General features: G+C 58.0%; 1 protein-coding gene across 1 annotated transcript in view; it reads right to left on the bottom strand.

The window, feature by feature from the left end:
- LOC142595741 (maestro heat-like repeat-containing protein family member 2B) overlaps positions 1 to 20,448 on the bottom strand; it is a 33,470-nt gene extending 13,022 nt beyond the window's left edge. Inside the window, exons 1-33 of the mRNA XM_075724576.1 lie at positions 20,322 to 20,448; positions 19,710 to 19,849; positions 18,232 to 18,354; positions 17,513 to 17,678; positions 17,015 to 17,113; positions 16,311 to 16,462; positions 15,780 to 15,923; positions 15,152 to 15,244; positions 14,563 to 14,632; positions 14,338 to 14,451; positions 13,779 to 13,852; positions 13,324 to 13,443; positions 12,180 to 12,287; positions 11,825 to 11,984; positions 11,420 to 11,460; positions 10,986 to 11,127; positions 10,227 to 10,279; positions 9,683 to 9,790; positions 9,316 to 9,435; positions 8,993 to 9,115; positions 7,998 to 8,156; positions 7,647 to 7,769; positions 7,262 to 7,329; positions 6,760 to 6,895; positions 6,559 to 6,654; positions 5,639 to 5,762; positions 4,884 to 4,993; positions 4,291 to 4,443; positions 2,616 to 2,812; positions 2,202 to 2,364; positions 1,713 to 1,906; positions 1,164 to 1,301; positions 854 to 965 (exon numbers count right to left, since the gene is read on the bottom strand). Of these exons, the coding sequence (XP_075580691.1) occupies positions 854 to 965; positions 1,164 to 1,301; positions 1,713 to 1,906; positions 2,202 to 2,364; positions 2,616 to 2,812; positions 4,291 to 4,443; positions 4,884 to 4,993; positions 5,639 to 5,762; positions 6,559 to 6,654; positions 6,760 to 6,895; positions 7,262 to 7,329; positions 7,647 to 7,769; positions 7,998 to 8,156; positions 8,993 to 9,115; positions 9,316 to 9,435; positions 9,683 to 9,790; positions 10,227 to 10,279; positions 10,986 to 11,127; positions 11,420 to 11,460; positions 11,825 to 11,984; positions 12,180 to 12,287; positions 13,324 to 13,443; positions 13,779 to 13,852; positions 14,338 to 14,451; positions 14,563 to 14,632; positions 15,152 to 15,244; positions 15,780 to 15,923; positions 16,311 to 16,462; positions 17,015 to 17,113; positions 17,513 to 17,678; positions 18,232 to 18,354; positions 19,710 to 19,849; positions 20,322 to 20,448 (4,050 nt within the window). The remainder of the gene's footprint in view (positions 1 to 853; positions 966 to 1,163; positions 1,302 to 1,712; positions 1,907 to 2,201; positions 2,365 to 2,615; positions 2,813 to 4,290; positions 4,444 to 4,883; positions 4,994 to 5,638; positions 5,763 to 6,558; positions 6,655 to 6,759; positions 6,896 to 7,261; positions 7,330 to 7,646; positions 7,770 to 7,997; positions 8,157 to 8,992; positions 9,116 to 9,315; positions 9,436 to 9,682; positions 9,791 to 10,226; positions 10,280 to 10,985; positions 11,128 to 11,419; positions 11,461 to 11,824; positions 11,985 to 12,179; positions 12,288 to 13,323; positions 13,444 to 13,778; positions 13,853 to 14,337; positions 14,452 to 14,562; positions 14,633 to 15,151; positions 15,245 to 15,779; positions 15,924 to 16,310; positions 16,463 to 17,014; positions 17,114 to 17,512; positions 17,679 to 18,231; positions 18,355 to 19,709; positions 19,850 to 20,321) is intronic.
- Between the last annotated feature and the right edge of the window lie 452 nt (positions 20,449 to 20,900).

Raw genomic sequence — 20,900 nt, 5'->3', positions numbered from 1 at the left:
GGATAGAGAGCGAGATGACACAGAGAGATTGTTAAGAAAAGATTTAACAAGAAGATACGAGAAGACAGGACAGACATCATCTGTGTCCTGCTACCAATTAGTTGTCTCTGGAGAGACTCTGGCGTCATCAGGTCATCCGTCATCTGAAACTTCTTCAACAAGATTAGAGGGGACAACGCCTCTTGTGCCATTGGTCAGCTCTGCTACATACCAGCCCTCTCCATCCACATCTCCAAAGATGTAAACATATTGTCCAGCAACTAGAGGAAGCACTAGTTCAGGCAGCTCATTGTGACCATCAAAAGGATCATAGCTCTATTGAGCTACGAATGCTCGAAGCTCTGCTGGTTGTTTTCTCACAGCCTCCAGGAGGATGCACTCCTTGTCTGCTCCCAGGTTAGCCTGGCATGGCCTGGAAATGATGTGGTTGGATCTTTCTCCTTCCAGCTGTTCAAGTTCCTGAAATAGTTTCTGGTGTTGTTCATTTAACTTCTGGTACCGATCATTCAGTTCAATCAGCTGGGCTCGAAACAGTTGCAGGGTTTCTTTGTGTTCCCTGTGTACTTCTGCCTGAGGCCTCTGCAAATACTCGCTTTCCTCCTCTTTCCTCTGGAGCGCTAACTTTGTCTCTCCTGTTCCTTCTCCAGCTGTTGACTTCCTTCTGCCATTTCTCTCATGGCTTTCAGTTTGCGCTCTGCCTCTTTCAGCTGGGTTGGAAGACAGATGTTTGTCTGGATGGCAGAATCTCACTCCTCTGCCGCTTGCGCTAGTGAGTCTGGTGAGCTAGACATCCCAAGCAGCAGTATCTCGGCAAAACCCCTCTGAACCCTTCCTTCCCCACCCCCTGCCTTACCTCAGCAAAGAAAGCTGTAGCACTCACCCGCAGCTTAACTGAGGAGGAATCCAGCCATGGCAAGAGGTTCCTCACCACACAGGGGGAGATGAGCCCAGCATGGAGCAGGACGCTGTGCAGGGGACACAAGCGAGGGACACACAGTTGCCCAGGAAGGCCACAGGCCGGGTCTCCAGAATTCACTTGCGCTGACACAGACGCTATTCTTTTGCTCAGGACAGCTTCCCAGGCACACTGGAAGGGTCCCAGCAGCCATTTCCCTGCGCACAGCTCCACAGAAGGTGGCCAGATGCATCCCTGGGGCTCTTACCTGCTCAGGAGACACACCCCCTCAGGGTGAGCCAGGGGGTCTTCCAGGCGAGCCCACACTGCCCAATTCATGAGCAGCCGCATCCATTTCTGCACCATGCATTTGCCTAGCACCAACTCTATAGCTGAAAGGAAAATCCTGGCACAAGAAACAAAACACAACAAATCAAAATAACACCACCACCACAAACCCAAAGAAATCTCAAATCACAGCAGGTTAGGGGAAGACTTATCTTTAGCAGAGCTAAATACCCCTGAAATGATGCTTCATAGCCTCCAAGACTGCAGCTAACAACACTGGCATTTTTGTCATGCCCCAAACCCACTGAAGCAGAAGAAAACCCATACCCCTAGACTGACTCCATGCTAGATACTCCTGCCTAGGAGCTGGAGTTTCTCCATGAAGGAACAGAAGTAAACCCAACCATGACTACTGGTTTCCACATCTAGGAAGCGGGGCAGGTGAAGCTCTCCCTCAGCTCCACAAAGGCACATGCCTTGGTGAGGGGAACTGAAGCCAGCCCCTCCATCTGCCCCTTCAGCTCCTTACCTGCACGGCTTCTCTTCAAGCACCTGGCCCTCAAGGAACAGTTGTCTCCAGCTGCTTATGGGGGAAAGCAGCCTCTCCTCACCCAGCGTTTCCCTGGCCCACCTCATGAGGCTGGGAAGAAGGTGGGGAAGCAGTTGCCTGAGCTCCTCTGTGCTCCTCAGGGCAAGCACCACCTCGGAGATGGCACGGGTGATCTGCAGAGAAACATGACCAAGAACCACCTGTTCAGGCAAGGCCTTTTCCCACCAGCCTGGTTCCCCTGCCTGCCTGGGGCAGGGGGGTTACTGTCCACAATTGTCACTTCTGTGACAGCCTTGTGGCTCAGGAGCACAAAACTGTCCCGGCTCCCCACACTCCTTGAGGCCAGCCCAGCACAGTGCCCTGGGAGTCTCCACGGGCATCCACAAAGGGCACCTGACTCCCTCGTGCCAAGATATGAGTTAGAAAGCAGATGCAAAGCTGCAGAAACGTGTGTGCCATTGAACGTACCGACAGAGTCTCCAGAGCAGTCTGACGGCTGTGCCGCTCACAAGCAGAGGAGTGAGTCCCCAGGTGGTTGTTTCCTGCTCTGTTTAGTTTCTCTACTAAGCACCTCAGGATCTGAATCCCAAGGATGCTTCTTCCCAGGCTCCTCCACAGCTCCACCATGTCACTGCAAGGGAAGAGACGTTCACCCCTGAGCCCATATCCTCGCAGTCCTGCAGTGCCCTCAAACCTCCTCACCTGCAATGGGGCTTACAATGCCCCACTCACAGCAGATACAAGCATGCAGTCTTGCAACACTCAAGACTGTTCAGGCAGAAAAAAAAGACCTGCTTCTCAACTGCCCCCCCCCCCCCCCCCCGCCCCCACCAGTACAAGCAAGCTGCAGGGTCTCTGACTACAGTGGGGAAGTGCACATACCTGTCCATAGGCAGACCTTTCTGCAGGAGACTGCTGATCACAGGCTCATGGTGAAAGCGGGCGAGAAGAAACACCATATGGAGCAGGAAGGGCCTGTGGGTGCTCTGCTGCATGTAGGTGTAAAGGGTGTTCAGGATTTTTGGCACCTGAATGAAAGAAGAGGAGAAAGAAGGGCTCAGTGCCTTCTTTATCCCCTCCTGCGGGGCCCAGACACAGTCATTCAGCACATGAGCAATGCCTGCTCCGTCGACACAGAGTCCAGATCTAGCTCGAAACCTCACTCCTTCCACCCTGCCTGACCCTGGCTCATGTCTGGAGCTGAGCCTGCTCTTGGCAATAGCGCACACGCATGCACACACGCACACGCACAGATGCATGTGCTCACAGGCAGAGCCTCAGTCACTGCACGTGCCTGGGCCCAGATGTATGAGCAGCTGCGTGCGCTGTGTGCACACAGAGGACATGGACACATTTCACACCCAGCACTTAAATAGCTCTCCCCATGTGTCTGTAGCAATGCAAGAGCAAAACCAAACACACTCTTGCAGGGCCTGTGCAAGGGCACGTGACTCCTTCCGGAGGAACCCAGTTCTCCAGGGACACTATTCCTTGCCTCTGCCCTCCTTTCCCAAAACTCCAATGCCGTCGCTACACAGAGGACCATCCCCTGAAGAAAAGGGTGTTTGTTGGAGCCTTTCACAGCTAGAAGCCGTGGTCATGATAAAGACAAAGAGGCAGCCAGTTCCCTCATCCCGTGGAAGAGCCCAGCTTCCCCCACAGCTGCCTACCTCTGGCCTGTGGTGCAGACACAACCCACTCTGTGCCTGGGGAAGTAGCAAGGGGTGACCCCGCAGCCCATGGATGCGGCGCTCTTGCTGCCTGGAGCGGCCGCTGGCTCTGCAGGGATGGCACAGGGATGCCCTGCCCTGCCTGTAACAGGAGCTGCCTAACAGCTGGGTGAGCTTTAGCTCAGCTGGGCATGATCCTGTGGGCTGCCACCCATGATTGCCATCACTGTGACCGACTTCTGTCAGCGGCAGACAGCCACTGAGCTAGTCCGGGCTGAGCAATGTGCTGGTGGCCCTAGAGCCCAAGTGGAGCGCAGCAGAGCACAAATGGAGGAGGAGAACAGGAGCCTGGAAAGGGCAGGCACAGCATGAGGCCAGAGGCTCCCAGGCTACAAACAGGCAGCAACTGGTGGCTAAAGGAAGGTCACCGTGCAGGCTGGGTAACACCACAGCCAGGGAAAGCAATGAGAGCAATGAACAAGTACCCAACCTGTGGAAAACCTAGCATGCCCAGCAATGCTCAGAGTAGAGACAATTTGCAACCAGTGAAGAAAGAGCAGGGTGAAGTGGGTCCCGGGGCAGGGAGGACTGACAGTGACCCTGAGGAAGGGGAAGAATGGCAAGGGGCAAGGTTGGTGCCTCCCAGTGCCTCACTCATGGGAAGGAGCTGAACCAACAGGAGACTTTGGACAAGAAGTGCCCATATCCTTTGTCACCAGCTGGAGCAGACACCAGCAGCAGGTGCTAATGCATGACTCAGACCATCAGTAGCCCCTTGGCTCAGCACACAGGCAGCATTCCTTGAGCCCATGGCAACTGCACAGGGTGTAGTGCAACAGCCAACAGGAGAAAAGACAAAGTCAAATGGAAAAAAAGGTCTCCTTTACCTCCTGGAGTATTTCCTTTCTGCATTCCACCAGGAAGATGAACACCCACTTCCACACTGCTCTTGCACGTGCAGGTGTGACATGCAGCAATCTGTCCAGGATGGCAGTCAGAAAGTCCGTAGCCTGTGCTGGAGGGATGCATTTGCTAACAGCCTGGAAAGAAGTCAGGAACAGGAGAGACCGCATCACAGCTCTGCTCCAGCAATTCGGAAAGGAAAGCAAACTTGACAGGACTGTTAGTTCAGCAGTCATGGAGGGGGCAATCACTTGATCCTCCGGCTGTGCATACAGTGCTGTTTACATCTGATGCAGCTAACCAGTTTGGAAGTGCCTCCCCCCATGTTGTTTGCTCATATACCAAATTTGTATTCTGACAAGAGCACTCACACACGTGTGCGCACAAACACACCCATCATGGTATCTACTCCAGCAGGCCTAGAGGACAGTCTTGTCTCAAAGCCTCCTGCTACTTGCTAACAGCAGCCGTTCCAAACAGCTCACTCTGGAGACAGTAAGAGACTCTGGAGGGGAGCAGGGAGACATGCAGGAGGCCAGGAGCCGAGCCCCCACCCCGCTGGTCTGGGGCCAGTTACCTTTGCTAGTTTGGTACAGGTCTCCACCAGAGTCTCGGTGTCTGGGCTGTTCAGTGCCTCACAAAGGCACCTGATCTCATCTGCCTGAGGCACCACCTTCATGGTCTTGGCTGGAACAAACACCAGGAGAAAAGAGGAGTCACATCTACAGAAAACCCAACCTCTGGCCCCAGGTACCAATAAAGGAGAACCCAAGTGGTGGCAGTGAAGGCCACAGGGAAACCCAGGGCTCCTGAACTCGGTGCAGCAGGACTTCCTGACCCCAATAAATGGCTGACAAATCCTGGGCTGGAAGGAGCCCTCTTCCTCCTTGAACTGTTTGCTGGGACTTCAGGGATTCAGCAGCCTCTGCTCCCAACAGCTGTGTCCCCTACGTCACCCTCTGAAATATCAGGGCCCTCATCCAAGTGAATTGTCTGACCACCATCTGTCTCTCCTTGAATGTGGAGGGAGACAGTCCCCAGCATTGGTGACAACGTCCTGCTCTCAGACAGCAGTGGGGGAAGGCCCTGACCACCCAGCCTCACACATGCCCCAGGGAGGTCGGACTCAGCGACCCTCTCCCAGAGATCCTTCCTGAGATGGCCAGGGAGGCAGAGAGTTAACAGGGTGGGGGCACAAAAACATCTGAGCTCATTGACTCCCCCTTCCTTCCCTGGGACAGGGCCTGGCCCCACGGGACCCCAGTGGTCACCAGGCCAGGAAGGGAGGGAGGATCAGGCTGAGCAAGTCTGGGAAGCGCCCGCTCTCCTCACCTTGCATTCGGAGAAGGTAGCTGAGGCAGACCCATGCCTTCTTGCGGGACGCGGCCAGGCAGTCGTTGGTCAGAGTCCCCAGCAGTCCCACCAGGGAGCCAAACTGCTTGCAAGGATGTCCTCTCTGCAGGGGAGAGCAGCAGGAAAAGGGTCACAGGCAGACCCAGCACCTGCTCGCCTCTACCGCCCATCCTGCTCCCTGAGCAGCGACTGGGCAGAGGGGCAGGCAGAAGGGCTGCCCCATGATCCCAGGAGCCCCGAAACCCAGCACCCAGTTGGGCAGGGCTCCCTTCTGGGGCCACGAATGCTGGGAAGAGGGCACCAGAGCACGCAGGGGATCCCTACTTACCATGAGCTCAGATTGCTCCTTGCAAGCTCCCAACACATGGGCACAAACCTGCAGGGCTCTCTCCCGCTCCCATTCGTTGGCTGAGGTGAGCCAGCCTTTCAGGACCTGAGGCAGGGTGCATCTCTCTCACAACCGGCATTTTTCTCTCCCTGAGATCCCCCCCCCCCCATCCTTCTCTGGCCCCTTCCCAGCACAGCCCCTGGCCCTACCGAGCACTGGCACTGCAGCCTCCACTGCCTTGCGCTCTCCAGCCACCTCTGCCCTGAGGCAGGTGTTGCTTCCCTGCCAGCATCTCCCCTCCCCGGCCTTCCCCCAGGCTGCTCTTTCCCAGCTCAGGGCTGGCTCTTGGCTTTCCCTCTGGCAGGGCCTACTTCTCTGCCTGTCCTGAGGCTGCAGTGGCCAGGCGCTCCCACCCCCCAGCTCAGCCCCTGGCCCCAGCCAGATGCACACTCTCAGAGCAAAGAGCCAAAGCCCCACTTTCCCATAGGAAAGGCATCCACCTCCTATCACCCTCTAAAGCCTCGATTCTCTGCCCCTGCAACACTTTCCCTGTTGCCCCATGACTACTCACATGGACCACGTCATCAAAGCAGGCAGAGGTCTCCTCTGCCTCCAGAAGGGTTTCTATAAGATGCCCCAGATCTTCCATGCTTCTCCTGTGCAGAACCTGAAAGCAGGAAAGGAGAGCTGAGTTTCTGCATCATGGGGACTACCAGTGCGCACTGAGGTGGCATCCTGACCCAGAGGTGGGCAGGCAGTGGCCAGTGGGTACCTGCATGTTCACCGCTGCCCTCACTATCTTCCTTCTCTTGTTCATCCGCTCCTTGGAAGGATAGGACAAGACACTCTGGCAGCACACTGCCAGCAGGTTGCAATTTTCCGCCCTGCTCAGAGGTGGCCTCAGCTTGCTGGCCAGAGGAAAAAGGAAGAGAAAAGAGAAAGGAGATTGACTAGCTCTCTCCAGAGCGGCTTAAAGCACAACTGGGTTCCTCCTAAACAAGGGCCCTGTATCCAACACCCCCAGCCCATGCCAGCAAGCACTGCCTTCAGCTCCAGCAATTCCTGCCACATCCCAGGCAGCAGGCAACCTCCCACCCGCAGGTTAAGGGGGCTCCCTGGAGCTCCCTTCTTTTGGAGACACCCAAAATGGGGAACACCCTCCCACTCCACAGCCCCAGCAGCTCCCGGCCCCATGCTCAAGGCCACTGGGGCTGTCCCAGCCAGCTGGGATGGAGTACAATGGGAGTCCCCAGAGCCCGGGGAACAGACCTCACCTCAACTCCTCCAGGGCCTGAAACACTCCATACACTAGGGAGCCCCAGGGCTCCCCCTTTATCCAGTCCTGCAAGTCCCAGAAAGACAAATGCAGAGCTGGCAGCAGGCAGAGACAGGGGACAGCCCTCCTGCCTCCCCTGGGGACAGGCTCTGTTGCCAGGCCTGGGCAGACACTGCCCCGTCACCCCCACGGATCCCCAAAGGCACCACAGGAGCGACCCTGCTCCGCAGCCAGCTAGCACCAGCACCCAGCAGCCCCACTGGCTCAGGACACAGCTGCAGGAGCTTGCATGAAGTCAAGAGTCCATCGTGCCTCTGGGGAAACCAGTCTGATGGCACAGCCCAAAACCCCCCCATGTGACTGCCCTGGCTACGGGCGCTCACCAGCAGGGTCTGCGTTGCCTCCTGCTTTGAGGAGAGCTCAAAGTTGCTGCAGTCGCCCACAGCCTGGATGGCACAGCTGACCTCAGTGATGCTCTGCACCAGGGCGAGCTTGAGCTGCAAGTCCTGAGGCCAAAGACAGAAAAGCACCCCTTGAACTCTTTGAAGGGCTGAGAGGTGGCAGGTGAGCGTGGGCAGGGGGAACCAAAAGGGGGGGTTGGATCTGTACGTTGAGGACAAACCCTTCCTTGGGGGATCTTTAGAAAAAGACCATCCATCTCGGTATGCCCCAGCCCCTAGGGGCTGGAGCTGGGGCACCCAGGCATCCCCGCCCTGTGTGCTCCATGCTCCTACCCTCTGTTTGGCTCTGGAGAGCCGCAGGATGTTGCCCATGATTTCTTTATCCACACGGGTGAGCAGCTGCTCCTTGGGGGCATGCAGCGCAATGCCGCTGTAGGTGTGCATGAGAGCAGCGCGAATGCCCTGGGCTTTCTCCTTCTTCCACCGCTGTACCTGTGTTGACAGAGATGCCCTGAGACATCAGCCCCGAGACTCCTGCGGGCTCCTGCAGCAGGCCCTGCTCCGGCACCTTCACCAGCTCCTTGTTTCCCTGGGCACCTCCCAGCAGCTCCCCAAGCTGCTCCTTGAGCTGCGGGAGCTCCGGGACTGGGAGCTGTTCCCATCCTGCAGCTTGGGTTCTTGCATGGGGATGGGGAGGAGGGTGCAGCCAGCATTGCACACGCTGCTGGCTGTTTTACCACTGATTTGAGAGGTCAGGGAGCTGTCTGGAACCTTTCAGTGGAAAGGTATCTGACATCGCTTGTCATGGTCCTGCTCAGAGATGCCCAGCCTGTGCAGGTCAGTGGCGCAGAGGAGCCCAGTCTGCTTGCCTCCCCAGACCAGGCTGCACTGCTCTCTCTGCAAGGCCGTGCCCTGCCCAGAAAGGTTTCCCCACAGTCCCCAGGTGGGGAGCAGAGCCAGCGAGACCTCACCAGACTCCTGCTCCTGGCCCTCAGCTTTGAGGAAGGGACAGAGGGTCACACTGTGCCCACCCCATCTTGTTGCTAGCTCCTGCTGAAGTTCAGTCAGGGGCAACGTGGCTGCCAGCAAGGAACCACTGCAGCTGCCCCAGCTGGGTGGCTCTGATCCACCAGGTGTCAAAGCCCATCGTTTCCAAAGACACCTCAGGGGCCCCAATGCCAGGACGTCCCCTCTGAAAAACAGGTCTCAGGTAGCTCTTACAAGAGGGCTAATCTGAAGGCAGCTGCCCCGGTTTGGCTGCTGCAGGTGTGGAAGTGGAAATAAGGCTGAAAAAGGAAAGCCAAGCAGCAGAACCCTGGAGCCTTTACCTTCCAGCCCGTGGAAGTCTGATAGAACCAGCCTCTGGTGAAAGCAGCAGAGAACATAGTCACTGTGTCCAGGACCAAGTGGAAGTGGCTCTCGGCAGCATGGGACACAACAGAAATCATTCCCTGCAACCACAGAGTAACAGAGAGTTGGCTCCAGCCCATGCACTTGGCTGTGGCCAGTGACAATAGCCTGACAAGATGTTGCAGCAAGGGGGAAACGGCAGCGATGTGGAAATCAAGGAGATATGGAGCTGGGCCAGCAGCAGCCCGCCCTCTCCCCCAGGAACAGGCAGGGCATGCTCAGGACATGAGCATCACCTCACCTGGGCCTCAGACAGCTCCACGGGGCTTGTCTCCTGGAGGAACCTCAACACCTGCCCTTGGACGTGTCTGAGGTCCCGACAAGCTGCCAGCGCTGTCCCAAGAGCCTTGTACAGGAAAAACTGAAAGAGAAGAGGCCAAACCCAAGATGCAGCCACGGCCCGACCCATCAGGAGAGGGCTGGCCCCAGATGGACCCAACCGCCCCGGGAGCAGGCAGGGCCAGCTGCGGTGTCAGGCTGTAGCCAGCCACTGGGGCAGCCTGGGGAAAGTGCCTTTTGAGGGTGAGGGAACAGGAAGCAGTGAAAACCGCCTGTGTGGGCAGAGCAGTGGCGCCGGCCCCAGCCCTGGCACGGGGCAGGAGACGCACCTTCTCCCAGGAGCTGGGGGCAGAGCTGCCCAGCTGCTGGCTCAGCTCCTGGCTCAGGCCCACAGTCCAGGCCTTGTCCTCAATGGGCTCCAGCGATGCTCGCAGGAACTGGGGTGAACAGGAGAGGAAGCGAGTGTTCCCCTGCCCTTGGCCAGGGCCCTTTCCACACTCGTATGTCCCGGGATGCTGCTGGGGAAGAGCTGCCGGGAACAGCAGTCTCTTCCCCCACCCCACGCTCTTTTCGCCAGCCTCCCTCTTCCTCTAACACCTCAGGCGAGACCCCCCAGCACACCAGACATAGAGGAGGAGGCAGTGCTAAGGCACGTGCCACAGCGTTAGAGGGCATTAGCCATCAGCCATGGCACGTGTGCAGACAGCAGCTCCTCTGAGCGGGCAGGCACCTACTGCGGGGGGAGGCACAGGGTGCTCATGAGGTACCCCCACCTCCTGCTGCCTACACAAGCAGCCCCGAGCTTCCTCCCACAAGTTTGTCTGCTCCCTCTTCTCCCCCTCTATTTCTGACACCCCCGCAAGGATGCTGTACCTTAAGCACACGGTGCTCCCACTCTGCAGAGTCCACGGAGCTCTCGGTTTTTCCTAGAAAGCAAGAGGAAGCAAAAGCTCTTGCTGCTATTTAAGCTCACACCAAAGACAAGCCCTGTGGTCTCCTCTGCGGTCAGACCGCCCAAAAGTCCCAGGCCATCAGGCTAGAAGGCACCTACATCAAAGTCTTTGTGAGGCCAAAGACACAGGAAGGATCCCAGGGGCATCTGTCAGGGCCACTGATTCAAGCTGGGGAAGGACATACTGACCGCAGCTGATCCCCACTGCTTGACGGCAGCTCCCAGAACAACTCCGACCACTGAGACACAGCACGCACCAGCAACACGCATTTTCTCCTTAATGACCCACCGCTTTCTGCCCATTTGTAGCCCTTCTCCCAGGCTACTGCCAAGGACGGCTGCTACAAACCTGGCCTGGCCTGGGGACTTGGTCCTCCAAAGCCAAGGCCTGCACCCGCTCCAGGAGCACCAGTCCTGTCCCTCCCCCAAAGACCATCCTGGGCAGGACATGGAGGTGCCACCAAGACCTGCCATCCAAGGAGACATCAACGGCCCCACCCATTCCCTGGGCTGAATTGACACCAGGGGTCAGCTGCCCCCAGCCTCAGTGCTGGCTCCCTGGAACAGGAAAGGCAACAGAGCAAGTCCTGGGGACATGAGGACAATTCTCCTCCATCACGCTGAGAAGCTGCATTTTCCTCCCCCCACCCCCAGCCTCTCCCTCACCACCCGCACTTTACCTTCCAGGTACTGCAGCAGGAGGGGGATCTCAGTCGCCCACACTGGCCCCAAGGCTCTGTGGATCCAGCCGTGGAGAGCCTGCAGCAGCTGCAAGGCAGCGACCGTGCGTTCGCTGCTCGCGTAAGGAGCCGCTGCCACCACCTAGGCAAGGGCAGGAGAGAAGGGTCACTCCTGCTGCCAGAGCCACAGCTTCTCCCGGGAGGGAGGGAGGGAGGGAGCCTGGTGCCACTCGGCCAGCAGCAGGCAGCCGATGGCTTCACCTGGGGTGCTGCCAGCCCCAAGAGTAGAGTGGGATCCCCAATGGGCTCGGGCAGGCTCGGCATGCTGCCTCCTCCTCGGGGGCTCCCAGCACTGGCCTTAACAGCACATCCGCCCTGGGCTCTCCCACCACCCCTGGCCAGAAAAGCTCTTTCCCCAGGGCCCCACTACTCACCAGCAGTCGAGTCAACAGGGCCTGGGGAGCCGGCAGCTGGGCTGCGGGGAGGAAGAAAGGCTGGGTGAGCCGACAAGCCCCCACCGTGCTCTGCCCCGTGCACCTCCGATGCCCCACACAGGGCTGAGGGCTGCGAGCAGCTGCACTGCCACAGCGCTGGCCCGGGGGGGCTCCCCAGGGCTGCCCAGCATGAGATGAAGGCAGCTCATGGCCAGGAATGAGTCCTGGCTCACCAGCAGAGTGCTGCGAGCAGGAGAGCCAGGCCTCTGCACCGGGCAAGGTGCAGCAGCACCTGCTTCTACCCTTTGGTTTTCCTGGGCTCCTGCTCAGGGCTGGTGGGGTGCAGGGAGACACAGTCTGGCCCGGCCCCTGGCCAAACCCAGCCGCACTCACTGGGGCTCCTACCTTGCTCCTGGGAGTCCATGCCATCCAGATCTTCCTCTTCTTCCTTGCACCCTGCTCTCTCCCATCTCTCAACTAGGGCTCGGAGACAGCAGGAGAGCGGGATCAGCATGCCGCTGTACTGGGCTGGCACCACGTACTGCAGCAGCCTTGGCCACAGGAGCTGCAGAGAAGCAGCGGGCAGTTTGCCACATTGGCATTTCCACTCAGCTCAAAGACAAAAAGGGTGGTCTGCGTTTCCCTGAGCCTTGTGCACTTCAGCACACATGAGGGGAGAGGTTCAGGGCATGGGGGTGCATGAGGAAAAACATCCCGAAGGCAAGAGGAAGCCACAGCAGCAGGGCAGAGGGTGACTTACTTTGGTCATCCCTCTCAGAGAGACATCCAGCGAGCTCAGGATGTCCATGCACAGGGCTTGAAGAGCTCCATCCTCTTGGGTTTCGCAGGCAAAAAGGCCTCCTGCCACCTGTAAGACAGAGTTGGCAAAATCCCCATTACTCTCGGCTCCTGACTGAGACAGCTCAGGCACAACTCACCAGTGCTCCTGTGCCAGCCTCCTGGCAGCACTGATCTCCTGAAAGGGGAACAAGGACAGCCGGACCCAGCTCAAGGACCAGGTCCCGGACCCTGGGAAGGACTGGAAGCCTGGGAGCAGAGAGCGACGCTGCTTGTCTGCACAGTCCCCCAGGGCCTAAATGCTGCTCTCATGCCAGCAAAGCAGAGGTGAGGAACGTGCCCTTCAGCATTGTTGTAACTCGGTGCCAGCCCTGGCAGGAGCACGCTCAGCCCGACAGATGCAGAGGAGCACGCAGAAGCCCTTTCCTTTGCCCTGCTCCCAAAGCAGAGCCTCCCCAAGCCTCAGAGCAAAGTGACACACACAGATCTCCCAGCTAGAGGGAAGCTTCAGCCAGAGGGAAGATCCTCAGCAAGTCAGTGGGAGGCTCAGCCATCCCCAGCTTTCATCTCCTGGGCACCCAGCTGGAAATGCTCATGGAAGGGATGGCCAAATGGCCTGTCCCCTTGCCAGAAGGGATGCAGGCCCCCAGACTGCTATTGGATGGGCAGGGTGTGTTTTGGAGGGCTAGGGCACAAGAACACCACAGAAATCTCCTCTAGCCAGGCCCACCTGTCTGCACTGGCTGTGTTTTGCTGATTGTCCATGAGCATTTAAGGATGAAGGATGTCCTGTCCCTACCAGCCCCTCCCTTTGCAAGGTGGCTTTGCAGAAGGCGCCTGTGGGCACAGCTCAGCCCATGGGGTGTGCAGGCAGCCCCACAGTCCTGGGTGGCATGCCCGGGTGCAAACCCACATCATCCACTGACATCTCCACCAACATCAGCACAGACGCCCACAAGGAACAGCCATTGGGAGGCCACTCCGATGGCAGTGCCAACCCTGATGGCCCTGCAGCGTTGAGCTCTCCATGGCCAAAGATGCTTGCAGGAGCTCTCAGCGCAGTCAAGGCACCGGTCAAAGCTCTGAGTGTCCTGCTCTGCCCTTACCAGTCTGCCCGAGGTCCGTCTGAACTCGATGAAGATGTGCCCCACCACATCCCATGCCCAGCGGCTCTCTGAGCCGGAGCTGAGCAGCTCCCTGATGAACTCCAGAACTGCCCTTCGCACCTGCCAGGAGAGAGTGAGGTTACGATCCTCCTGTTCAAAATCCAAAAGGAAGATGCCTTTGCTTGGGGGCAGCCTTTGTGGCTCAGGGAGAGATGATGAGTGCATGGCAGCAGCTTTCACTCCTGGCACCAGGGCTGGGCTTTAGCACCAGGCTGGATGGGCATTTGCCCCACAGAGCACAGCAACCTGCCTGCTCCACTCTGCCAGCTCTCCCCGGGGAGGAGCCATCACCCACCACCTGGGCGACGTGCTGGCGCTTTCCCAGGCACTCCAGCTCTGCCCCGAGGGTTTCTCTGCCTCCCCTGGTGGCACTGTCCCTTCCCAAACCAGCTCACCTGGGCACTGGGGTTGTTGCACACGGATCGCACGGCCTCCACCACCTGGGGCAGCTTCTCTCTTGTCGCAGGTGCTGGAAGACATACAGAGAGGTGTGCGTTGAGGCACAGCCTAGATGGCAGAAGGGATCCCTTGAAGATACCAAGTTTTTCGCACACCAACGGGACAGAAAAGTGGGGTCTGACTGACTTCACAGGAGGCAGTGGCATAGCCAGAGCAACTCTGTTTCTACAGGCACAGCTATTTTATAGGGACTGAAAGCTATGGTAATATGGTAACACAGAAGACAAGACAAATGGCGTGGATACAAGCAGCTCCTGTGCACACCAGCCCACCCGCCAGCCTGCCCGTGTTACTGAGCTTGGAGCATCGTCCCTGGTGTGCCGCCATTTCTAACTGCTGGGGGAGTGCTTGAGCCTTGTTGCAGGGTGCCAGCTCTGCTGGGGGACCTGCTCTTTGTAGCTCCTTTTGGGTGCAGGTGCACCACTTTCAGCCCATTCCTGCTCTCAGCCCAGCAGCCCCAACCCCTGCCTTGTGTCCCTGGTCCGTGGCACTGACCATCAGAGTGGGCCAGGGCTCCCAGCAGGCCCAGGGCTGCCACGCAACTGGCTTCGCTCCCACCGCTCAGCTGGGAGTGTAGAAACACAACCGTCTCCTCAGGGCAGCTTTGCGCTGTGGGGAAGAAATCACATTCTGCGTTAGCAGGCAGCTGCCCCTGACCGCCAAGGACAGGGAGAGAGCTGCCATGGCACGGCGGGGCATCGCCCAGCCTCCTCTCCTTACCCTGCAGCATGATGCAGCGGGATAGCACTGCCTTATGGGCTGGGCCAGGCTCCTTGGTCACATCAGAGAGCTGTGGGAACAAGGTCCATTTTAGAGAAAGTCACATCAGTGTTGACAGGGACTGAAAAGAAACAGTGCTCTCTGCTCGCCTCTCCCAGGGCACTCTGGGCACAGGATCCACAGCCAAAACCCAGCCCACACCACAGTGGCCCCGGGCACACACAGAGGTTTGCAGCAGCCCAGGCTGCCCAGGAGCTGAGACTGAGCAGCGTTAAAAGGCTGCCCTTAGGGTGCCAACGCTCCAGAGTCCGCCTGCAACTTGGCCAAGAGGGAAATTGCTGTGGGAACCGGGCTGCCCCTCAGGCCCATTCCAAACAGCCAGGATCAGGCCTCCTGCAGCCTTAAGGTGGCACCTAGGTGACAAATCCTGGCATCCTCCTGGCCTGCAGGAAAGTCCTGGCGGAGGGACACCCTGCCAGGTTCTGCCCTGTCCTGCCCTGCCCTGCCCTGCCAGCCAGCAGGTCTTTCCCCTCCATGGCAATCAGGTGTGCAGGCCCCAGGCTGGCGGCAGGGCGCAGGCTCCCCTTACCTGGCGGTGCACAGCGGTGCTGATGGCAAGAGCTGTGCCCTGTGGGATGGGCGTCTGAACTCCCTCCAGTATCTCCAGGACATAGCTGAGGCTCTACAAGAGAACAGGGGAGGAAGAGGAGGCTAAAGGCACCTGGGAAAGGAGAAACCCAGCACATCTGGGATAAGGGGAGTCCCTAGCACCAGCTCCCAGGGAAAGCCCCAAACCCTCCTAAATGGGGCTTCTTGCTTGCAGCATCAGGAGGGTCTCTTTCCTCTGAACAGAGCCCAGTGTTGACAATTCAGTTTCCCGGCACTTCCCACTCATCAGACCTTGCCCTTCACTGGACAGGATTGGACATGGCCCTGGGCGTTAGGGCAAAGCTCTTTCCGCACACAGAGCCCCAGGGAGGTGGCAATGCCTCATTTCCTGAGAAGATGAGCCGCAGGGACTCTTGCCTCTCTCGTGCCCCCCTGGGTTTCTCTTTTCTTGTCCAAAGAGCCCAGGAAGCCTCAGGCTTCCTCTGATCTCCTTGTTCCTTCTCTAAGGGCGTCCCAGCTCCTCCTGGCACCCCACAGCTCCCCAGCACCTCGTGGCACTCTCATAGATGCCCCCCAGGAGCCACGCTGAGCCTTGCGCAAGACCTCACCTTGGTGACCCGGGAGGTGTCTCGGACCTCCTGGTATTGGTGCAGGAGCCAGAGGAGCTGCTCACAGGCATGCTCTCGGTTCTGCTCCTCATGCAGAAGGACCCCCATCATGGCAGCCACTGCCCCGAGGACAGCCTGCTTGTCCTGAAGAGAGAAGGGAGAGGCTCTGCTTAGAGGGCTGAAGGTCTGCCTAGTGCTCAGCATCCCCTGGACACCAGTCTGTCCTTCCCACTGGGAGGGGTTTCCTTTCCTTTCTGCCCTGCTGGAGAAGGGCTCACTCCAGAGAGGAAAGAGCACTTCCCCATGCTGATACCCCACCCTTCCTGCAGAAAGGCCCCAGGACTTGGCTGCTTCCTGCCAGGGAGCCCCTAGTCTCAGGCACGGTGCCAACAGGCTCCTGGCTTGGGGTGCCTTGTCACTCAGACCACTCCCTCCCCTCGCCCCTCTGCTCGCACCCAACTGAGCACAGACAGACCCACCAACGTGGATGTCTCTGCTGTGGACCCAGGCGTGGAAAGCAGCACTTCTCACCTCTTCATCCTTGCAGTCCAGCCGATTTACCACCACATAGCGGAACACCGGGTAAATGGCTTCACAGAAGTGTGCTACCCCCTTGAGAGGGAACGGGCATTGCTCCCGGTTGCCAAAGTATGTATTGACTGCTTTTGACCATTGCTCAAGAACTGCACCAGGAGAAAGGAAAAGGGAGCATGTGAGAGTCTGCAGCAGGGACGGTCCCTTGCATCCACGCCCAAGCCTGCTTTAAGGACAGTCCCAGGCTCCAGCAGGGCTCAGCCCAGGACCAGATCTGGATCTGAGGGCAATCTGTGCTCTTGAGGCATCTGGATTCAAACACCCCATTGTTTCGCTCCTCCTCGCTCTTGCACCTTCTCCTCCTCAAATGGCCTGTTCCCCTCCAGCATTTCTCACTGCAGCCCCTTCCCTTCCCCACACACATGCCCTTTCAGAGCACGGATTTTAATCCCAGAGGAAAGCAGGGGAACAGAAGCCATGGAAAAGGACCTAGGAGTTCCTCTGTGCAGCGCCACCATGTCCTGCCCTCAGGAACCTCCTGGGCTTCCCCTCTCCTTCTGCATACTCACAGGAGTTTGGGAATACCAAGGCTTGACCTCGCTGCAGGCTGCACCCACCATGTTCCCTCTGAGATCCCATGAAGGCATTGAAGGCCACCCCAGCCCTGCCCCAGGGGCCCCGGCCAAGGAGCTGACACTCACCACTGCAGACAACGTGCAAGATCTGGCCACTCCCCACCTGGCTCAGCACAGTGCGCAGGGCGAGCAGCGTCATCCCCATGAAGGGGATGCACCGCAGGGCTGCAGAGAAGGCAGGGACAGAGGGACCAAGGTCAGTGATAGACATGGGAGACTGGGGTCGATCTCTGGCAAGGCTGGGGCTGCTGGGCCATGCAGGGCATGCCAGAGGGCATGGGGAGGGCTGCCTTCCCCAAGGGGAACACAGGAAAGCCCTTTGGGGAAATGGGGAGGAGAGTGGGGGACAGACACCCCACGGGTTTGTTTCCAACAGGTGCCCACCCTTCAGGAACTGGGATTGGGCTGGTAAGGCAGAGCTGCCAGCTGGCCCTGGCTTGGAGCAAGGAGGCACAGCAACTCCATAGCCCCCCAGTTCAACACAGAGTGTTTAGGGAGGGGGAGGATCCCTTCTCGCTATTATCACAGACCCCTACCCAAACCAGGAGGCCGAGGGTGCCGTACCATAGCTGCGGGCCATTTTGCCCAAGGTGAGGAGCACAGTCTCATCAGGGACCTTCCCCATGGCCTTCAGGTGGCTCTGGAGCTCAGACATGACAAAGTGGAAGTGGGAGCGGGCCAGAGCCACCAGGACATCGCTAGCGGCCGTCTTCACATCACCTGTCACACCCTGCAAAAGCATCACAGGCTAAACACTCCCAAGAAAAAGGCTGAGGCATTCAGACAGGCTGAATGACCCCATGTCCTCTGTGAAACCCCTTGGGGCAGCTGTGCTCAGGGCCAGGCAGCTGCTGCCTCTTGCTCCCTAGGGTAGGCGAGTAGCTCCCTTGCAAGACAAGGGAGGCATTTCCCCGGCACAGCCCCGTGCCACTGGCTCCTCTCCATGGAGATGCCAGGAACAAATTGTTGCAGACTTGAAACCCCCCTGGGACCTCTCTGTGGGGCTGGTGGGTTCCCATGGCTCTTCCTCAAGGCAGGAGGAATAACCTTGAGCTTGAACCCAGCTCTCTCTCAGTTAGAAACAGCCCCAAGTCCGCGTGTCTGCACAGCTCTCTGCATCCCCTCGCCAAATTCCCTGTAATGACGAGTCCCCAGAATCTCTTCCCTTAGGACCTCCGCTGGGTCTGAATAACCACGGAACATCTCTGCGCCACTCTGTATTTCCCCCCAAACCAGGGGCAGAGGCAGGCTGCTTTGGTGGCCTTGAAAGAGGACAAGCTCACCTGGGCTGCTCGCATGTCACTGGATGCCTCTGCTATTAGGCGGTTCACGACACCGCTTGTCAAACAGCCATCATCTCCCTGCAAGATCCTCTCCAGCTCCTGGTATGTCTCCACTCGGTCACCCTGGGGACAGACCACAAAGGGGAGTGATGGGACTTGCTTTGCCCTCTTTTCCAGGGAGCCACGAGAGAGACCTGCTGCCCCCCAAATCGTCTGTGTGACATGGGCACGAGGTACGAGCTGCAGGCATCAGTCAGGACAGCCATGGGCAACACTAAGATCTTCCGCAGCGCCTCTGATGCTAGCAGAGAGCCAGATAGGGAGATCAACTCCACCAGGGTAAATGGCCGTGCAGGAGCCAAGGAAGTCACTCCTGAGGATGCGGGATGGTGGAGGTCAGAGGGAAAGTGCCAGGCGAGGAAGGGTGTGACTGTTCACTCAACTCCTGCCTAGGTTTTGGCTAACCCAGCTCATGCTAAGGCCTCATGTATACTGGGAGCAGCACCATTAGGTCAAAGCAAGAGCACCATATAGGCAGGGCAGGCGGCCAGAAAGAGCTAAAGGGCCATGATGCAGCCATTATCACCTGCAGATTGCTGTCTGCGGCAGGCATTGTCTTTTGTCTAGCAGTTTCCTCAGAGTCCACTACTTTATGGAAATGGCATAGACCAAACCTCCAAGCTGGAGGGTATAAAACATCAGCTTACTCAAAAAGCTTTTGAAGCGGATCCAACAGCAGCTGAGCGGCTGAAGCTTTCATGCTTCCTGGTGTGATAGAGGGGATCCCTGCACTGTGACGGAGGAGGGATGAGCCCTCTCACCGTCGGCTAGGTAACTAATTCTTTTTTTTTGCTCATAGGTGCACTACATTAACAGTTATGGGTTGTAAGTTTTGAAACTTATGACTTGACCGGTTAAGAAGTGAATTCATGTGATAGACTAGTCTGGGCAAAAGGGGATTGAGCACCCCTGTTCATCGAGTTCATGTAGTGTATTTCTTAATGAGCTCATAAAATAAAATTTAGATCAGGGAGTATGTTGTCCTGTAAATTTGAGAGCTCCAAAGAGACTGTGACAAAGGGGAAGGCTTGGGAACGAGACCATGGCCCGAGGAGGGGAAGCCACGAGCACTCTGCACCTTGGGGCACAGCATTGCTCCTCACACTGGCAGGAGCACTGGTTCTGGGACAGTTCCCAAACCAAAGCTAAGGAGGGGCCTTGGACACTTGGACAAAGGTGCCGGAGAGATGCTGAGATTTATGCCAGAGGCTTTGCCTTGCCCAGGAGTGTGCTGCGAGCTCCTGGGGAAAGGAGTGGGGAACAGTGGCCTTAGTCCAGCTTGAGCAGCAGGATTAGCGCCTGGGGACAAAGAGCCTGCAGGAGTGCAGAGGTGCCGTCAGGTGAAATCCCCCTCTGCCCTGGCTCCCTGGGGAAGCCAGGGGCAAGGAGGGGAGCCCTCAACCCCCGCCCCGCCTTACCTCATGGTCTTGCAGCTGCTTTAGCAGAGAAGTCCCAACGGCCGCAAAGGTAGTGACGGCCGCAGGGACAGTCCCTGTTGCCCTGCCTCCATCCTCAGAATGCACAGGTCTGGCCTGGGAACATATGCATGGGCACAGAGCTGGAAGAAAAGAAAGAAAAGTATTGCTGGCTGCAGGGCTTCACACCAAGGAGGGGTAAGGAGGCAGGAGGGCAGTCAGTGGGATGATGGGAGAGAGTCTTCCCCGCACTGCAGCACTGGGAAGACCACCTTGGGGGACTGGGCCCATTCTGGGCTCCCCAGTGACAGAACAGCAGCAATGTGCTGGAGCAAGTTCAGTGAGGGGGCCCCAAGCTGGAGAGGGGATGGACATGGGGCTCTGTGAGGAGAGGCCAGGAGGGCTGGGCAGCCCCAACAAGAGACAGCTAGGCCAGGTTGTCTCTGAGCAGTCCCCAGCTGCCCCATGGAGGGCAGGGAGAGGATGGAGCCAGAGCCCTCTCAGAGGTGCCTGGCAGCAAGATGAGAGGTGATGGGGATGCAGCCCCTAGCACCTGGCTGGGACAGACACTGCCTCCAGTAGGCGTCAGCCCCTAACCTCCCACCAGCCCCTCACCTCTCAGCACTCTCATCCTCCTCATGGCAGCAGGATCTCCCAGATCAGTGCACTGCTCTCTCTGGGCAAAAGCCATGAGAAACTGGGGCAGCACCAGCCCCAGGAGGAAGATATAGAGCCTGGCCATTGTGACCCCCCTGTGGGGTGTGGCACCTCACAGAGGGCTGCTGTGACACAAGGTCACAGGGACACATGCTGGGGACACACCATGGGGCAGGGACCACACACGGCAGCATCCTGGGGACCCCCACAGGCCCAGAAATGCAGGATTTCCCCATTCTCCATCACTTGAATTCACTCATGGTCCTCAAATAGCTTTAGCAAAGACTTTCTGCAGACAGCCCTTCCCAGCTCTGTCCTTGATCCATGTCCCCCTCCAGGAAGCCATCCCTGGAAACATTCAAGGTCAGGTTTGACAGGGCTCTGAGTAACCTGATCTAGTTGAAGACGTTCCTGCTCATTGCAGGGGGATTAGACTAGATGAGCTTTAAAGGTCCCTTCCAACACAAACTATTCTATGATTCTATGACCTGAGGCAATGTGGTCTCAAGGGGACTGTGGTGGTGCACACACACCACC

This window comes from Pelecanus crispus, chromosome 22, assembly GCF_030463565.1.
Source record: "Pelecanus crispus isolate bPelCri1 chromosome 22, bPelCri1.pri, whole genome shotgun sequence".
Lineage (NCBI taxonomy): Eukaryota > Metazoa > Chordata > Aves > Pelecaniformes > Pelecanidae > Pelecanus > Pelecanus crispus.
The sequence above is the reverse complement of the archived record's forward strand: the minus strand, read 5'-3'. Positions and strand labels throughout refer to the sequence as shown.